Source organism: Pseudoliparis swirei, chromosome 13 (genome assembly GCF_029220125.1).
Source record: "Pseudoliparis swirei isolate HS2019 ecotype Mariana Trench chromosome 13, NWPU_hadal_v1, whole genome shotgun sequence".
NCBI lineage: Eukaryota > Metazoa > Chordata > Actinopteri > Perciformes > Liparidae > Pseudoliparis > Pseudoliparis swirei.
The window spans coordinates 4,015,813-4,030,139 of NC_079400.1; the positions used below are offsets into that span (position 1 = coordinate 4,015,813).

General features: G+C 43.8%; 2 protein-coding genes across 3 annotated transcripts in view; both read right to left on the reverse strand.

Moving 5' to 3' along the window:
* Nucleotides 1–198: 198 nt before the first annotated feature.
* Nucleotides 199–5,937, reverse strand: habp2 (hyaluronan binding protein 2). The gene is made up of 13 exons (XM_056429128.1): nucleotides 5,795–5,937; nucleotides 5,641–5,668; nucleotides 5,456–5,551; nucleotides 4,822–4,932; nucleotides 4,348–4,464; nucleotides 4,101–4,211; nucleotides 3,825–3,996; nucleotides 3,484–3,575; nucleotides 2,180–2,432; nucleotides 1,953–2,095; nucleotides 1,701–1,838; nucleotides 686–831; nucleotides 199–598 (listed from the first exon to the last, which is right to left on the reverse strand). Exons 1-13 carry the CDS (start codon nucleotides 5,879–5,881, stop codon nucleotides 440–442), a joined length of 1,653 nt encoding a protein of 550 aa, XP_056285103.1. The 5' UTR covers nucleotides 5,882–5,937; the 3' UTR covers nucleotides 199–439.
* Nucleotides 5,938–6,322: 385 nt separating this feature from the next.
* Nucleotides 6,323–14,327, reverse strand: part of dnmbp (dynamin binding protein) — a 50,303-nt gene continuing 42,298 nt past the window's right edge. The window contains exons 6-17 of one of the 2 annotated variants that reach the window (XM_056429126.1): nucleotides 13,614–13,713; nucleotides 12,823–12,970; nucleotides 11,508–11,525; nucleotides 10,456–10,655; nucleotides 10,225–10,355; nucleotides 10,017–10,121; nucleotides 9,305–9,433; nucleotides 8,850–9,185; nucleotides 8,581–8,766; nucleotides 8,298–8,496; nucleotides 7,554–8,176; nucleotides 6,323–7,290 (exon numbers count right to left, since the gene is read on the reverse strand). In XM_056429126.1, coding sequence (XP_056285101.1) covers nucleotides 7,105–7,290; nucleotides 7,554–8,176; nucleotides 8,298–8,496; nucleotides 8,581–8,766; nucleotides 8,850–9,185; nucleotides 9,305–9,433; nucleotides 10,017–10,121; nucleotides 10,225–10,355; nucleotides 10,456–10,655; nucleotides 11,508–11,525; nucleotides 12,823–12,970; nucleotides 13,614–13,713 — 2,361 coding nt within the window. In that variant the 3' untranslated portion in view covers nucleotides 6,323–7,104. The remainder of the gene's footprint in view (nucleotides 7,291–7,553; nucleotides 8,177–8,297; nucleotides 8,497–8,580; nucleotides 8,767–8,849; nucleotides 9,186–9,304; nucleotides 9,434–10,016; nucleotides 10,122–10,224; nucleotides 10,356–10,455; nucleotides 10,656–11,507; nucleotides 11,526–12,822; nucleotides 12,971–13,613; nucleotides 13,714–14,327) is intronic. The other variant, XM_056429127.1, reaches the window with a different exon arrangement.

Sequence of the window (14,327 nt, forward strand, 5' to 3'; positions counted from 1 at the left end):
TTGTTTATTTTGAGCTTCCTGAAACTGAGCTGGAGTGAATATTAAATAACAACTTTCTAGTTTACCGGAATCAAGACAGACTGTGGAACTATTTGTGCAAGAATCAAGAGGATAACCGGAGGCTTTATGTTGCTTATTGGTAAAAAAAGAAAAAGACAACAACTTTATACACATTCCTCATTATCAAAGAGTCATTCGTTTGTTTTTGAACACACGTTTAATATTTTTTCCTCGGTAAAGATTTTCCATTGTACTTGTGAGATTATGTGGAGAAAAGCACACAAGTTAAAACATGAAAACTTGTGAGGTAACATGTCCCAAAGTTTGTCTGAGTCAGAGATCTCATTTCTACTTTAGGGAAAGTGTGTTATTGACACAACAGAACGACGACAGAGTCAGTGGCAGCATGTCAGAAACGCTCATGCACATTATGGACGCATTATGAAGCTAAATGACGAGCGATCCAGGCAACAAATCTGCCGACGTTGGCGTAAACTCCGGGCTTGTACTTCTTGCCGCAGCCGTCGCCCCAACTCACAACACCGACGACATAGTGGGTCCCGTTACGCTCACACACCAGAGGGCCCCCGGAGTCCCCCTGCAGGGACGGAGAGGAGGCGTTACCTCGGGAATACAGTTACAAGAATGTATCATAGAGATACATGAGGAATGGCATCTCACACACCTGGCAGGAGTCGACGCCTCCTCTCAAGTTGCCTGCACAGAGCATGGTGTCGTCCAGATCGCCTCCGTAGACGTGGGGAGCTCTACATTTCTCCTGCGAGATCAGGAGGACCCGAGCATCCAGCAGACGGTCCGTCCCGAACTTCTCTGAGAGAAGACGGAGAGTCGCATCAAACAGACTGTAGACGTTCAAATGCATTTCTGCTTGTTGTTTGCAGCAGTTGTATTTGTGAAGTGCTTCATTTTGAACATCATGAATGTGGACAAATACTACCGGGTCTGGATGAACGTTTTCCTTTTATAATCACGTTATTCACTTTTGTGATCAAAACTAAATCATTAAATAATAGTGGTTCTTTACTGAAGGAAAACTTCATGAATAACGTATGAATAATATAGAACTTGAAACCTAAAATGAACAAGCAGATATAGGTGACCCTGTTTTGCTTGGGGGTGGGGCTGGGGCGGGTGGGGCTGGGACGTGGGGGGTAGATAGGATCATATAAATGTAAATATAATATATAATAAATAATAATATAAAAATATAATAGGATCACCAGATGTAAAGAAAACAGAAACCAGAAGAAAAACAATCACCAGCAGGGACAATGAGGAAAGTCCAAAGCATCCCGAATCACTTCAGCTGGTCATTCAGAAGGGCACTGATATTATGTATAGATGTGAAAAGCACACTTTCAGCGTAACATCTTGAGGAAAATAGCAGAGAAGCACATTATCATGCAATGAAACCATATCGTCCTTGTTTTTCTCCTGATTTCTGTCCATCCTTCTTGTTATTATTCCTCTCTTTGTATCTTTTTGGACATTTCTCCTTCCCCTTGAGCCGCGCGTTACTCAACTCTCCATCTGTGACTCTTTCTCTTGCTTCATGTTTTTTCATTCTTCTCAAAATCAAATATACTTCAAGTAATTTTATACCAACAACCAATTTTCCAAAGCTGACCAGATGACCTCCAGCTGATCAATATGCCGTGACGGTTCGGTCCGATCCTTACGTGTTTCAGTCACTCCCCACCCCGACACCACACACTCCGTCCCGCTGCTGAAGGCCTGGCTCGGCAGGCAGGCGGACTTCACGAAGCGGGTCTCCTTGGCGCAGTGCGGACGGTCCAGGACCTTCAGCTGGAGCAAGGCTGCCCAGGAGGAGCCCGAAGCAAAGCGCGGCGCGTTACTACACCTGTACATTTCACTTCACACAGCTACATTCATTAATTACAGGTGTCGATGCAACTATATGTGCAGCTCACCGACGTCGTTCTGAAGAGCGGCGGGGGTCTGCTTGTAGTTCTCATGCACGATGGCCTTCGCCACAGGAATGACCTGATCGAATATTTCCTCCTTCTCGATGTCCACTCCTCCCAGCACCACCTGCATTTCCACTCCGCTTCCACTGGGCACACACCGAAAGGTCAAGCGTGTGAACACATTCACATGTGAAACTGCTTCTGTGCACCACATCAAGGCTGGAGCTCACATGCAGTGAGCAGCGGTCAGAACCCAGCAGGACTGGAGGAGGATGCCTCCACAGATGTGGCGGAAGGGCCCCGAGGAGCCTTTGGTTCTGGTCTGCAGGGAAGCCTGCCAAGGATGAGCCCCGGGGAGAGACTTCTTCCCTCCGAAGATCCTGGACATGCGGCTGGGCTGCGGCCTCCCGCACTGGGAGAACTGGGCCGGCGCCGGCGCCGGAGTCGGATCGGTTTCACCAATGATGGGCGGGGTGGCTGGAGCTGGGAGGACGAGAATCCAATCTGAGGATGTGGAGGCCAGGACCTTTCTGTGTGTGTGTGTGTGTGTGTGTGTGATTGTGTTGGTTTGTGTGTGTGTGTATTCAAGATTCAAGATTCAAGATTCAAGATGTTTTATTTGTCACATACACACACAGGGTGTGCAGTGAAATGAAAGTGGCAATGCTCAGCAGGAATGTGCAAGGGCAACAAGTACACACTATTTACAAATAAAAAACAACACAATATTTACAGTATGTGAGATTGTGTTTGTTTGTGTGTGTTTGTGTGTGTGTGTGTGTTTGTGTGTGTGATTGTGTTTGTTTGTTTGTGTGTGTTTGTGTGTGTGTGTGTGTGTGATTGTGTTTGTTTGTTTGTGTGTGTGATTGTGTGTGTGTGTGTGTGTGTGATTGTGTTTGTGTGTGTGTGATTGTGTTTGTTTGTGTGTATTATATGTTTATATGTATATATATGTAATTATATTTATATGTGTATATTTATATTTATATTTATATATATGTAATTATATGTGATTATATTATTATTTGTGTATATTTATTATTGTGTATTTATATGTATATATATTGTAATTATATTATGTATGTATGTGTGATTGTATTTATATTTATATGTGTATGTGAATTATATTTATATTTATTGTGTTTATTTGTATATATGTGATTTATTTATATTTATGTGTAATTATATTTATTTATTTTATATGTATGTGTGTAATTATATTTATTTATTGTATATATGTGTATTTATGTATTTATATGTGTGTGTGATTGTTTTTTATATATTTATGTGTGTGTGATTGTGTGTGTGTGTGTGTGATTATATTGTGTGTGTGTGTGTGTGTATTTATATGATTATGTTTATTTGTGTATATGTATATATATTTATTTTATGTGTGTGTGATTGTGTTTGTGTGTGTGTGATTGTGTTTGTTTGTGTGATTATGTTTGTTTTTGTGTGATTGTGTTTGTTTGTGTGTGTGTGTGTGTGTGTGTGTGTGTGTGTGTGTGTGTGTGTGTGTGTGTGTGTGTTTTACCTGCAGTACATTTCCTAACTTTACAATAGTCCCACTTCAGTTTGCCATTGTTTTTAATAAAGCACCATGGCTGATCATCTCCATCAGGGTTCCTTGAATATAGAGATGTTAAAACTATTATTTAAGCTCTATAGCATCACAGTTATACTTACAAAAAATATTTATATTACAGCCTATTACTTGCTCGGTAAATAATTTATAAAGACTTGCCGTAATCAACCAGATACTGACCTTTTGAAAGCGTGCCTGGAGTTACTAAGAAAGCTTTTCACAATATTTACAGAACATTTACGGACAGACAGTATGTCAACACATTGTGCAATATGTACACAACTCCTCACCGGCAGTAATCGTGCGGTCCAATTCCATCAAAGCCGGCGTAATCGACAAAGGGTTCTCCCCCGTTCTGCCGGATGAAATTGGAATTCCAGTCAAGACACTCTACCTCTTTAACCGTTACGCTCTCCATGCCACGGTAAGACTCTCCATCCCCATGGTAACAGTCCTTTAGTCCTATCGGGAAAATAATCAGATGTTTTTTGAAGTCAGCTGATAAATGGGAGATGTGTATGTTTTTCCTTCTATTCAGGACAGAGAGAGAATTGTATTGTATTCACCAACTTCGCAGAGCTTTCCACTAAATCCAGGACGACAAGAACATTGGAAACGTTTGAGACCTTTCAGGCAAGAGCCGCCGTTCTGACAGGGATTGGGCCGGCAGAGAGAAGCTGCGGACACAGGCGAGGAAACGCATGATGTTCCAGTGCAAAGGCGTCGATGCGAGAGTGCGTCATCACGAGAAGACGAACTCCGTAACACGATGCGCTGTAGTCCATCAATAAATTCGATCCAAAAAAAACAGACCTTTGGTGCAGTTGGGGGGTTTGTATGGATGCTTGCACTTGCACTCGGAGAATGGAGCCGTGGGCGTGACGACGCAGGTGCCCCGGCCACAGTTCACGCTCTTGCAGAGATCTTTCACTGAAAAACACATCATTTAATGTAGTTTACATGGAATCCCACACGCAGACCTGCCATCGCTGCATCATCGCTTTTTGTCTGTCAGCCTTCTAGTTTGACCTGTTTTCTGAAAATAAATGCGTTTTGTGTTCTAACTCTCTGCATTGTTTTGTATCAATAGCCTGTATTGTGTATTTCCTACTTTATATGATGCATTCCTTCCTCTAAGCTTTTTGTCCTGCTTCCTGTTTTGCTTTCTTCTGCTCTAATTGCATTTTAATGGTCGATGCTTTTACTTTAAATCTCAGAATTCATGAGTTTAAAAGCCTTCCAGTGCAAAACATTGAATATTATAATGAAAACTGATCTCGGTCATACCTGTCTGACACTTCTTTCCCGTGTACGGCTCAGGGCAGACGCATCTGAAGCTCCCATTGGCAGTGTGGCCACAGCTGCCACTGTTCAGACACGGGTTTGGATCACAGTGATCTAGATGAAGACACAAACACATCATCGAGCTAAAGGAGAGACCTGACATGCAGTCGCACCAGTTACCACAACGAGTAGAGCGCCGTTGATTATCTCTGCAGTGTGAGGCGAGGGGGAGATCCAAGTTAAACTAGAACGGGCACTCGGTACAGCGCATACCTTCGCATATCACAAGATTGGGCATTGAATTATGAACATTTTGGCATTAGTTGCATGCCAATTGGATAGAAATTGACCGCGCTATGGTAAAAAGAAGATTTTGATCTTTTCATGACCTTGACCTTGACCTTTGACCCGATCGATCCCAAAATCTAATCAAATGGTCCCCGGATAATAACCAATCATCCCACCAGATTTCATGCGATTCGGTTTAATACTTTTTGAGTTATGCGAGTAACACACATACAAATAAATAAATATATAAATACACGGCGATCAAAACATTACCTTCCGCATTTTCAATGCGAAGGTAACCAGAGCGCGTGTTCAGCGTAGACAGGCAATCAAAGCAAATGCAATTTACCTGCGATATCCATGAGTTCATACAACCAGTCGTTAAAAGTCGAATCGTAGTCTTCTGCTGGGCTGTCGGTGGTGTAATCGTAATAATACTCAAAGTCTGTGAGGGAAAGAGAGGCATTCAGGCATTCCACTCATGAAAGAGTCAAGTTTTAGATCACTGCCAAGTCAAATTCAAAGTGTTATTACCACCAGTGTCATCCGTTTCTGTGAAACCCTGAAACACAATATATGCATATTTTATCAAGTTGACAAGTTTTGCATCTCTTCCAAAATATGAATTCAAACGGAGATGCCGTGTTCCAGACAAACTGAATTCCTCCTCGGCGATATGCATACTTACAGGCCAGTCCCATGCGAGCGCACTGAGGGCGCACGTTTGAAAGAGTAACGCGACGAAGCAGACGGCGTGGATGTGGAACCGGGCCATGGCGGGACCAGCGGACGTCTATGGGATGCTTTCTGCGCCGACGGTCCTAAATAATCCCTCGCGAAAAACACGAAGAACCCCGGAACACTCCACCCACCCGTTAATCATTAGGACGCCGCATTGATTTGACAAGAGTTGCACGTTATGCAATGTGGATTTCTGCCTTGACCTTTTTCTGTTGAGGTCATCACAAGTAAACGCAGTAAAGAACATGAGAAGAATGCAAAGTGACAAAAGACTGGACTCCCTCGTATCTTCAGTAAATAGTAGTCATTAGGTTTGATTTTGTAAAAAATTAAGTTTTCATTTCTTCAATATGAAAGAAGGAAACGTCCATCTGTGTCGACTGACGGCAGCTCACATCGTTTTGTTCACAAAACCTAAAACTGAACTCAGGAATGACACAGATCTTGCCCAACAGAGGAAAAACAAACAAAAACATTCAACATTTTACAGCCGAGCTGTTTTTATTATTCAGTGATCACTTTACAGTGGGTGCAAGAGCATACTCTCAATGAACAGCACTATATATAATGTACATGGGGAGAAGGTGGAGAGGTCAGAGGTCAGATCTGACCACGATCTCTCTCCCTTTTCATTACCCTCTGACAGGTAAACTGGGTCAGCTCAGTAAGAAAGTGTGTTCATGTTATTGACAAGTGGAGTGCTAGTAAACCATTCATCAACTTTGCCCTCAATTCATAACGTCCTTATTCATTTCATACAACGCTCCAGATTCTTGGCTGCAGGGAAACTTCAAAACTTGCAACCACTGGATAGTCGTCATAAGTGCCTCAAACTTTGATTGTTGAACTGTATGGTGTAGATTGATCTCATATTCATTTATCCTTCTCGTGGCGTACATGCAGAACAAAAAGTCATGAACACAGTGTTCTGTGTGAACCTTTAAGGATGCTCTCTTCCACGTACATCTCTCTGTCTTCAGCACCACAGGATACGGCAAATAATCGAGGGGCAATACACTGGAAACAAGAGGGAGTAGGTTTCCAGAAAGTAAAAATATGAAAAAAAGACTATAAATATAGGCATATAATGCTAACTTTGAGGAGCAGAGTCAGCAGCAGCAATAGTCAGTCCTTCTCACTGTCAAACTACATGACGACCGATCAAACAGAAGTCACAGGTGCTCGTCGGTCTCTTTGATCCGTCTGCTCTTCAGAGTGAGACTTCCTCAAGTCCGAGTCCAGTCTCGGGACAACACTTCATGTGTATTCGGATTTGCGGATGTAGTTGGAAGGCACGTAGCCTCGTCGGCCTTCCGCCTCCCCCAGCCACCATTCGCCGTTGCCGTTCATGTCCTTGAACTCCACGATCCGCAGCCGCTGATTGGCCGAGATGCTCAGTTCGTTGGCGCAGCGGGCGTCGAAGGAGTAGAGCGCGTAGTAAATCTAAAAACAAATGGAAAACGGTGTCGTCGTCAGTTTGCGATTTATCCTTTTTTTACATTTTTAACAGCAGTGTCAGCATGACCGACAGCAGTGCACACGGCACTAATGTTTACCAGGAGTGTTCCCTTTTCTACACATGGGATACTCCCTCATCAGAATCACTCAGATAAAAAGGGATGACGTAATAGTTGCTATAATCCCTTCAATAAATTGTCACACCTTGCTTTGATATTGTGAATCATTGCGGTCGCACTAAATCTCACCTGATGGGTATCTAATTCACTCTCATCCTCCGGCTCCGGCTCGGTGAACTCCTCTCTGGAGTGAGACGTTTTCTTCTGGCCACAATCATCTCCATTCTTCCACTGGTATGAACTGTAGGTTTTGTCTGTGTGTCCGTAGCGCTGCGAGCGATTGCCTCTGGGTGAAGAGTAAGAGTCCGTCTCCGAGAGGTCCGCCGCGTCCTTGGGACTCCTCAGACTGGCAGAACTCGCATCGTAGGCGTCTCTGTGATTGCCCGTCTGGCGGTACGACGGCTCGGAGTATTCCTTGCGGTTTGAGGGATTTCTGGGGGAGGAGTTTATGGAGTTGCTCTGACTGGCGACTTCGTGGTGGGGTCCATCTCTGTGGTGACTCCGGCGAAACGAGGCAGAGTCCAGCGAAGGGTGCAGAGATGAAAGAGTTTGGGGCTGCGATGTGGAGAAGCTGACGGTGGCCGTGTCCTGGTTAAAGGTCAGCGTGCTGTTGCTGTTCTGGCGGGAGAAGACGGGCGAGGAGCCGCCGTAGCCGGACTCAGTGGACGATTGGCTCTCGATGGAGATGTCCGATTGGCTCCTGCGCGGGTTGTAGGGTTTGAGGAAGGAGCTGTACACGAAACCCTTGCCGCCTGCCAAACCAAAAGAAACAAGGAAAGACACGGAAATTGATTTGAATGATTTGTCACGTATCAATATATGTGGCTGATTGGTTAAAAAAAAAAATACATTTCAAATCAGAGCTTGACCTACCGCCACTATCAATGAGCCAGCGGTTGTTGCTACCCATGGGGTCCTGCTGCTTGATTACACCGACAAGGTCTCCCTCCAGCACAGAGATGTCCAGATCCTGTGCTGCGTTGAAGTTTCTCTCCGCCTGGAAAAGCTTATCGGGACCATAGCGGACCAGAAGTCCTGCACGGTGCTCATCCGTCTGCATGATGTGGTTGGGCTGAAAGGACCAGACTAACGGTTAGATCAGGATCCCCTCGAGCATTATTTCATGAAATTCATTCATTATTCATATTCCACTCACAGGTGCCAGCAGCTTTTTAGAGATATGCTTCTCGAGAGTCTTCTTCTCGGAGGCCTTTTTCGTGGAGGCGGCCGGAGGAAGGTTCTCCGGGCAGAAGCTAAAGCTCTGCAGAAGTTGGAGAACTCGACCGTACTCTTCTTGGAACTTGGAGATCAGGTTGCCCTCGGTGCCCGCTTGGTTCGAAAACTGGAGACAAAACGGTAAAGATCAGTTATAAAAACAATGATTTTTCTAGTCAGTTCCACGTGTTCATGAACAAAGTCCCTCACAGCCTGCAGGAGGGGCCTCAGCTCCCCCAGTGTGCTTTTCATGAAGTTCTTCTGGGCTTGAGCGAACGCCGTCACGCAGCCGGTAAACAGCCCCTGTGCCGCCCCGTGGAACTTGGGCAGCTCGTCCAGGAGCTGGGCGTTGAGCGCCTCGTAGTTGTTGCGCGCCGCCTGCAGCTCGTCCTGCACGCGGCGGTCCTTGAGCCGGTCGGCGCGCTCCTTGCAGCTGTCGTAGTCCAGCAGCTTGTCGAAGCGCTTCTGGATGAGTTTGTGCGGCCCGGCGAACATGAGGAGCAGCTGGGTGAGCGGGTTGATGACCAAGGCCTCCGTGCGCTCCTTCTGCTCAGGGAACGGGGGGGAAAGGGGGTTGACGGATAACGAGATGCGATCAGAGAGGGGCGTTCCCAATGCACTTCTCACCGCTGCTAAGTGGGGCTGAGGGGAGGAAGAAGACGTACAAACTGCGTGAACTGTTCGTCGCTGATGCAGCGGTGAGCTCTCTGGAAGCGCTCGGGGTCGAGGACACTTCGCTCCGTGTAGATGTCACAGAAGCTGATGGCTGCCAAGACCTTCACAGATGCCGATTCCTAGAGAGACGTCCATGTTGTTAAAAGATACAAGTAGTCCAAGACAAAGTATTCATATATATGGAAAGTATTCAGAGCCCTTTAAATGTTTCACTCTTGGTTTCATTGCAGCTATTTGCTAAAATCAAAAAAGTTCATTTTATTTCTCTTAAATGGACCCTCAGCACCCCATCTTGACAGAAAAAAAGAGAAATGTAGAAATTTTTGCAAATGTATTAAAAAAGAAAAACTGAAATATCACATTAGAAATGAAGAGTGCTATGAAAAAAAGTCAAACAAGTGATGGTGATGCGTTTTTTTGGTGCAGGAAGACGACACTTTAAGACAGACTGAGGAGGGAACCGTGTTACATATATATTACACACATATATATATATAGAGATATATGTTTTGAATGCGCTGATAATGATAAATGAAGTGGTTTTTTTAACATTTCTCTGTATGGCAATTTTTTGTACTATTCTTAAATCTTATAATCACAAAATAATACTGGGTCAAATCAGTATGAATTAAGAATGATTAAATGTGTGTGTGTTTTTTTTACAGACACTGGACACGTGACCCATATGTAAAAAGCTCCTACCCGTATATGTTGCAGGTACAGGGAGATGTCCCTGATAAAGGACTTGATGAGTCTCTCCTGCAGCCGGAACCTCTTCTCCGCCTCATCGAACGCTTCATCTTTAATCTGTGGACACGAGCGAAGACGAAGGCCGACGGGGATCAGAACGTTGACGTGCACAACATTCACAACGCCGCTCGGGGTGAGCGTCCCGAGCGGCGAGGCGTACCTGCGGTGATATTCCTGTGAGTTGTTTCAGGTGGCTGCTGACACGGTTGGATTTCTTGATAATGGAGTGCATGCTCAGCTTGGAGATCTTGTCGATGAACGTGTCCTCGTCGACTTTCCTGTACTTCACCACTGGGGGCAGCAGAGAGAGGACGCTTCAGACTATGTCCTGGATGAATACTTTACAGTACAGAAAACAAATGAAGGGATTTTTTTCTAAAAATTTATTTACCAAGGTCCTTCCTGCGCTTGTACTCGTTGATGTTTACGTTGATCTCTTTGATGGCCAGCAGAGCTTGAGTGAGCTGGAGCCGGTCGGGGTGGCTCTCCGGTGTGGCCCCCAGCAGCTCCGTCAGCAGCAGCGGGTATCGCATCACCCGCTGCACCGGCTTGATTAAGAAAGAGCCGAGGTTGATGTAATTCGTTTTCCCCCTGGAGAAGTGACAAAGACGGCGGATGGCGGTTGGTTGGAGGGAAACATGAGCACACGTGAAGAGTGAGAGACCCTCAGTCGTACAGGCGGCAGCCATCACAGTCACAGCTTTTCATTTATGTTCCCGTGCTCATGTCACACATGTAACCATCATCGCATATTCATATATTCTGATGATGTACAGTTTCTGGGAGACATGAGAGAACAGGGAAGGCACCGTGAAAATAAATATGTATTTGCTTAGCGTTAATGCGATCTAGTGGACAAATTCATTTAGTCACCAATTCAATTGCATAATGTGATCACTGACTTCTAAAAATAGAAATCTCTTCTCATTATCAAAAGATCATTTCTTGCTGTTGACAGAATACGGATAATACATTGGAGTTTGATTTATGGCATCTTGTTAACCAATTTAAGATGAACCCATTTCCACTTCCTGACCGTAAAATATGTCAAAACACACATTATTTATGGTGTTAGATGGATTTTTGTTGACCCGATTGTCTCTATTCTTCATAAAGAGACTGTTCAGACCTTAATGTTAGAACATTCTCAAAATATTAAGAAAAGATCAGTGACTATGCATTGCTGTTGGCGTTTTAATCCAGAAGATGGCATTAGATGTTTCCCAGAATCAACAATTACTTTGCATATCCACAGGAGAGGGTGCTTATTTATCTTCACCACAACAGTATGTAGAATTCACGTGCACATGCAAACACAAACAATAGAAAATGAGTTCACACACACACACACACAAAGAGAGGTCATTTCCAGGGGGGTTAATGAGCAATAGGCATGCGAATCTCATGCTGGAAATCATAACAACACTCTGGATGGAGACTTACCACTCGCGATAAATGGCCCTGTTGAAGGGAAGATTGGAAAGAGATAGAAAGATAACAAAAACAGAATAAATAAACCTATGACCTCATGATCATTTTCAAGTGTCACATTCTGCAGCAGGTAAAAGAGCGGTCGCTTATGCAGAGACTAAATCCACAAAATCGACTTGACCTTTGCCGGGGCAATAAAAAAAAGTCAAGCCAGCTGCACCCAGGGTTGTTATGGTTTTGCTTTGTGAATTTTCTCTTACGGCTGGACAGGAGCCCAGTTTCTAGTAGGTGGCTGAACACGTGACCTTTTTAGAGCTCAATGGGCGGCGACATACGCACACACACACTTTACAAAAGACTATTCTTTGTCTGACAAGGCGAGCAGCAGCACGGTTAACCGACGAAAAGACAAGAAAACTGTATTTCAAAAGAAGAGAACTACAACTTGATGTAAACAAAGGGCACACACACAGCTGAACACGTTCCTGTTCCTTTTGTTTAATAAGATTGGAACCGGCACCTTTTTTTTTTTTTTACGGCCTCTGGTCTAACAAAACCTGTGTTTATCTTCAAACTCAGATTGCTGACGTAAATTTACAACGGTGTAAACTAAAAAAAGATATGCGTCACTGATGGTGAAACCAGACAGGTGAAACCGGACGGGGCACATTTTTTTTCACCGCTCCACTTTACGGAGTTAAGCTGCTTCATCGAACAGGGTTCATGTTGCACAGGACCGGAGGACAGGAAGCATGTTTCAGGCTGAAAATGCACTTTTCATTTTTAAAGACGTACTGCAGCTGCCCATGAATCATAGTTCAAAGTCTGCGGAAAAAACCCCATCATAAATGAATTTCAAGCAGTGCCGCCGCTCCCATTACGCGCTGAGCGTAGGCCACCGAGTCCTGAGGGGGCACCAAAAAATAGGCAACTAAAAAAATCATCATAGCTATAATAATTATAATGCCGATATTATTTCAGTATAGAAATATCACAAAACAGGCAGAAAAAGAGATATTTAATTGCCCCCCCCCCCTTGAAAATAGGAAATCTGAATGCCTCAAATGTCTTCAGACTCCATTCCAAAGTTATTATTTTCCTGCCTCTACTTTTTCCCACTTACTGGATGAACTCAATAGCCTTCTGTGCTTTGTGTTTTAATTAAACTGTATATTTCTATTAGCGGCCACGTTCTCATGCTTCTACACACGCGCACATGCACATCTTTGGTATCTAAGTGCAAACTATTGTTGAAGGTGAAACACACAGGGCCAAGCTGAAATCTAAAACGAGTGAGAGACATATTTCCCTCCTCCCAGTGACTCACCTCAGCCTCTCCAGACACTCCAACACGTGCTGCTGGATGTTTTTGTCCTTCTCGTAACTCTCGAGCAGAGCGATGGCGTCGTCGTGGTTCTGACAGTAGACCTTGTACACCTCTTCCAGCTCCGCTTTGAAGTCCAGAAATATATTTCCTGAGAGCAGAGGGTAGAGAAACTTAAAAGGTCATGTGAGAGAGGCAAATCTTTAATTTGGATGAAAGATTACACCAAAACAGATAACGGTGAAGAAGTTTGGGGGGACAGATTTAAACTCAAGGAGGAGTTGACCCTCCAATTACCTTGGGGGTCAATTTGACCCCATTCAATGTTTAACGCCTCTTAAAAAATTGACTTTTTTGATGATATGTTTTCACTGTCCTGTACAATTTGACCCCAGACTGTTTTTCACTGTGTAAAACATATAAGAAATATCAACTTTTTTATTTATTTAAAGTGCTATTTAGGTAGTCAACAAACAAACATAAAGTGACACTTAAACTTGGGAAACAATATTAATTCTAATAATGTTCTCTAGGTTTTAATTGCTGGGGTAAAATTGACCCCAGGGGTAAAAGATGTTAGTAAATTTGAAGGTAACAGGAGGGTTTAAGAAACATCTCTCAGATGTATTTTTTTCAACTTCCTCTAATGATTAAACAAAATGCTCTCAAAGTCTTCGTCAAGCAATAAAATGTGATCAGGTGACAGTTTATGATGTGAATAAAGTACAAAGAACAGCATGAGGAGAAAGGATAAGACGTAAATCACAAGACAAGCACAAAAACGGTCTTCTCACCGATCGAGTCCGCGTCCTGCAGAGTTTCAAACAGGCGGGTCGACAAGTCGATCACTGAGCCGATGTTGCCAAAGAGACCATCGAAGTCCACATTCTTTACCTTTTAGGAAATGCAGATAGAAAGTTTAAAAAGTGTGACAAAAGTTCCTTTGAGCAGCATCCTGGTTATCCTTTTGTTTTTCAAAGTTATAATTGAGAAACCTGTTCTGACGAGCTGGAGTACTCGGATAGAGACCACGGGTCTGTCAACAAACACCTGAAACAGGTTTCGGTTTCCGAACACTGCCATGTTCACGACAAAAAAAGAAAATGACGTCATGATGACGTGCTTTACTTAAAAGTGAAAGACTGACCGTTGTAACGTAGACGAGACATTTTGATGTCGTTCTCGTCTTTCTTAAAGATTAGATGAAGGCGGTACGGTAGATTCAGACGCCAGTCAGAGGAATGTATATCTATGTATACAGAGAGGCAAATAACCAGGTTCCTCCAGTATGCTCCATGTAAACATCCCAAATATGGTCAAAGCGTATGTTACTTTAAACTGTTTAAACTCAAACTGTTTCTCTTGGAGCTGAATAATATTTCACATGCACCTCATATCAACCTAAATATAACTAGAATGGGCACTCGGAAGAGCGCATACCTTCGCATATCACAAGATTGGGCATTGAATTATGAACATTTTGGCATTAGTTGCATGCCAATTGGATA

Coding starts and splice junctions, on each gene's coding strand:
- habp2 (XM_056429128.1), bottom strand. CDS start 5,881: ATGGCCCGGTTCCACATCCACGCCGTCTGCTTCGTCGCGTTACTCTTT. Junction 5,669..5,794: donor CGCTCGCATGGGACTGGCCT/GTAAGTATGCAT, acceptor ATTGTGTTTCAG/GGTTTCACAGAAACGGATGA. Junction 4,465..4,821: donor GGGAAAGAAGTGTCAGACAG/GTATGACCGAGA, acceptor TGTGTTTTTCAG/TGAAAGATCTCTGCAAGAGC.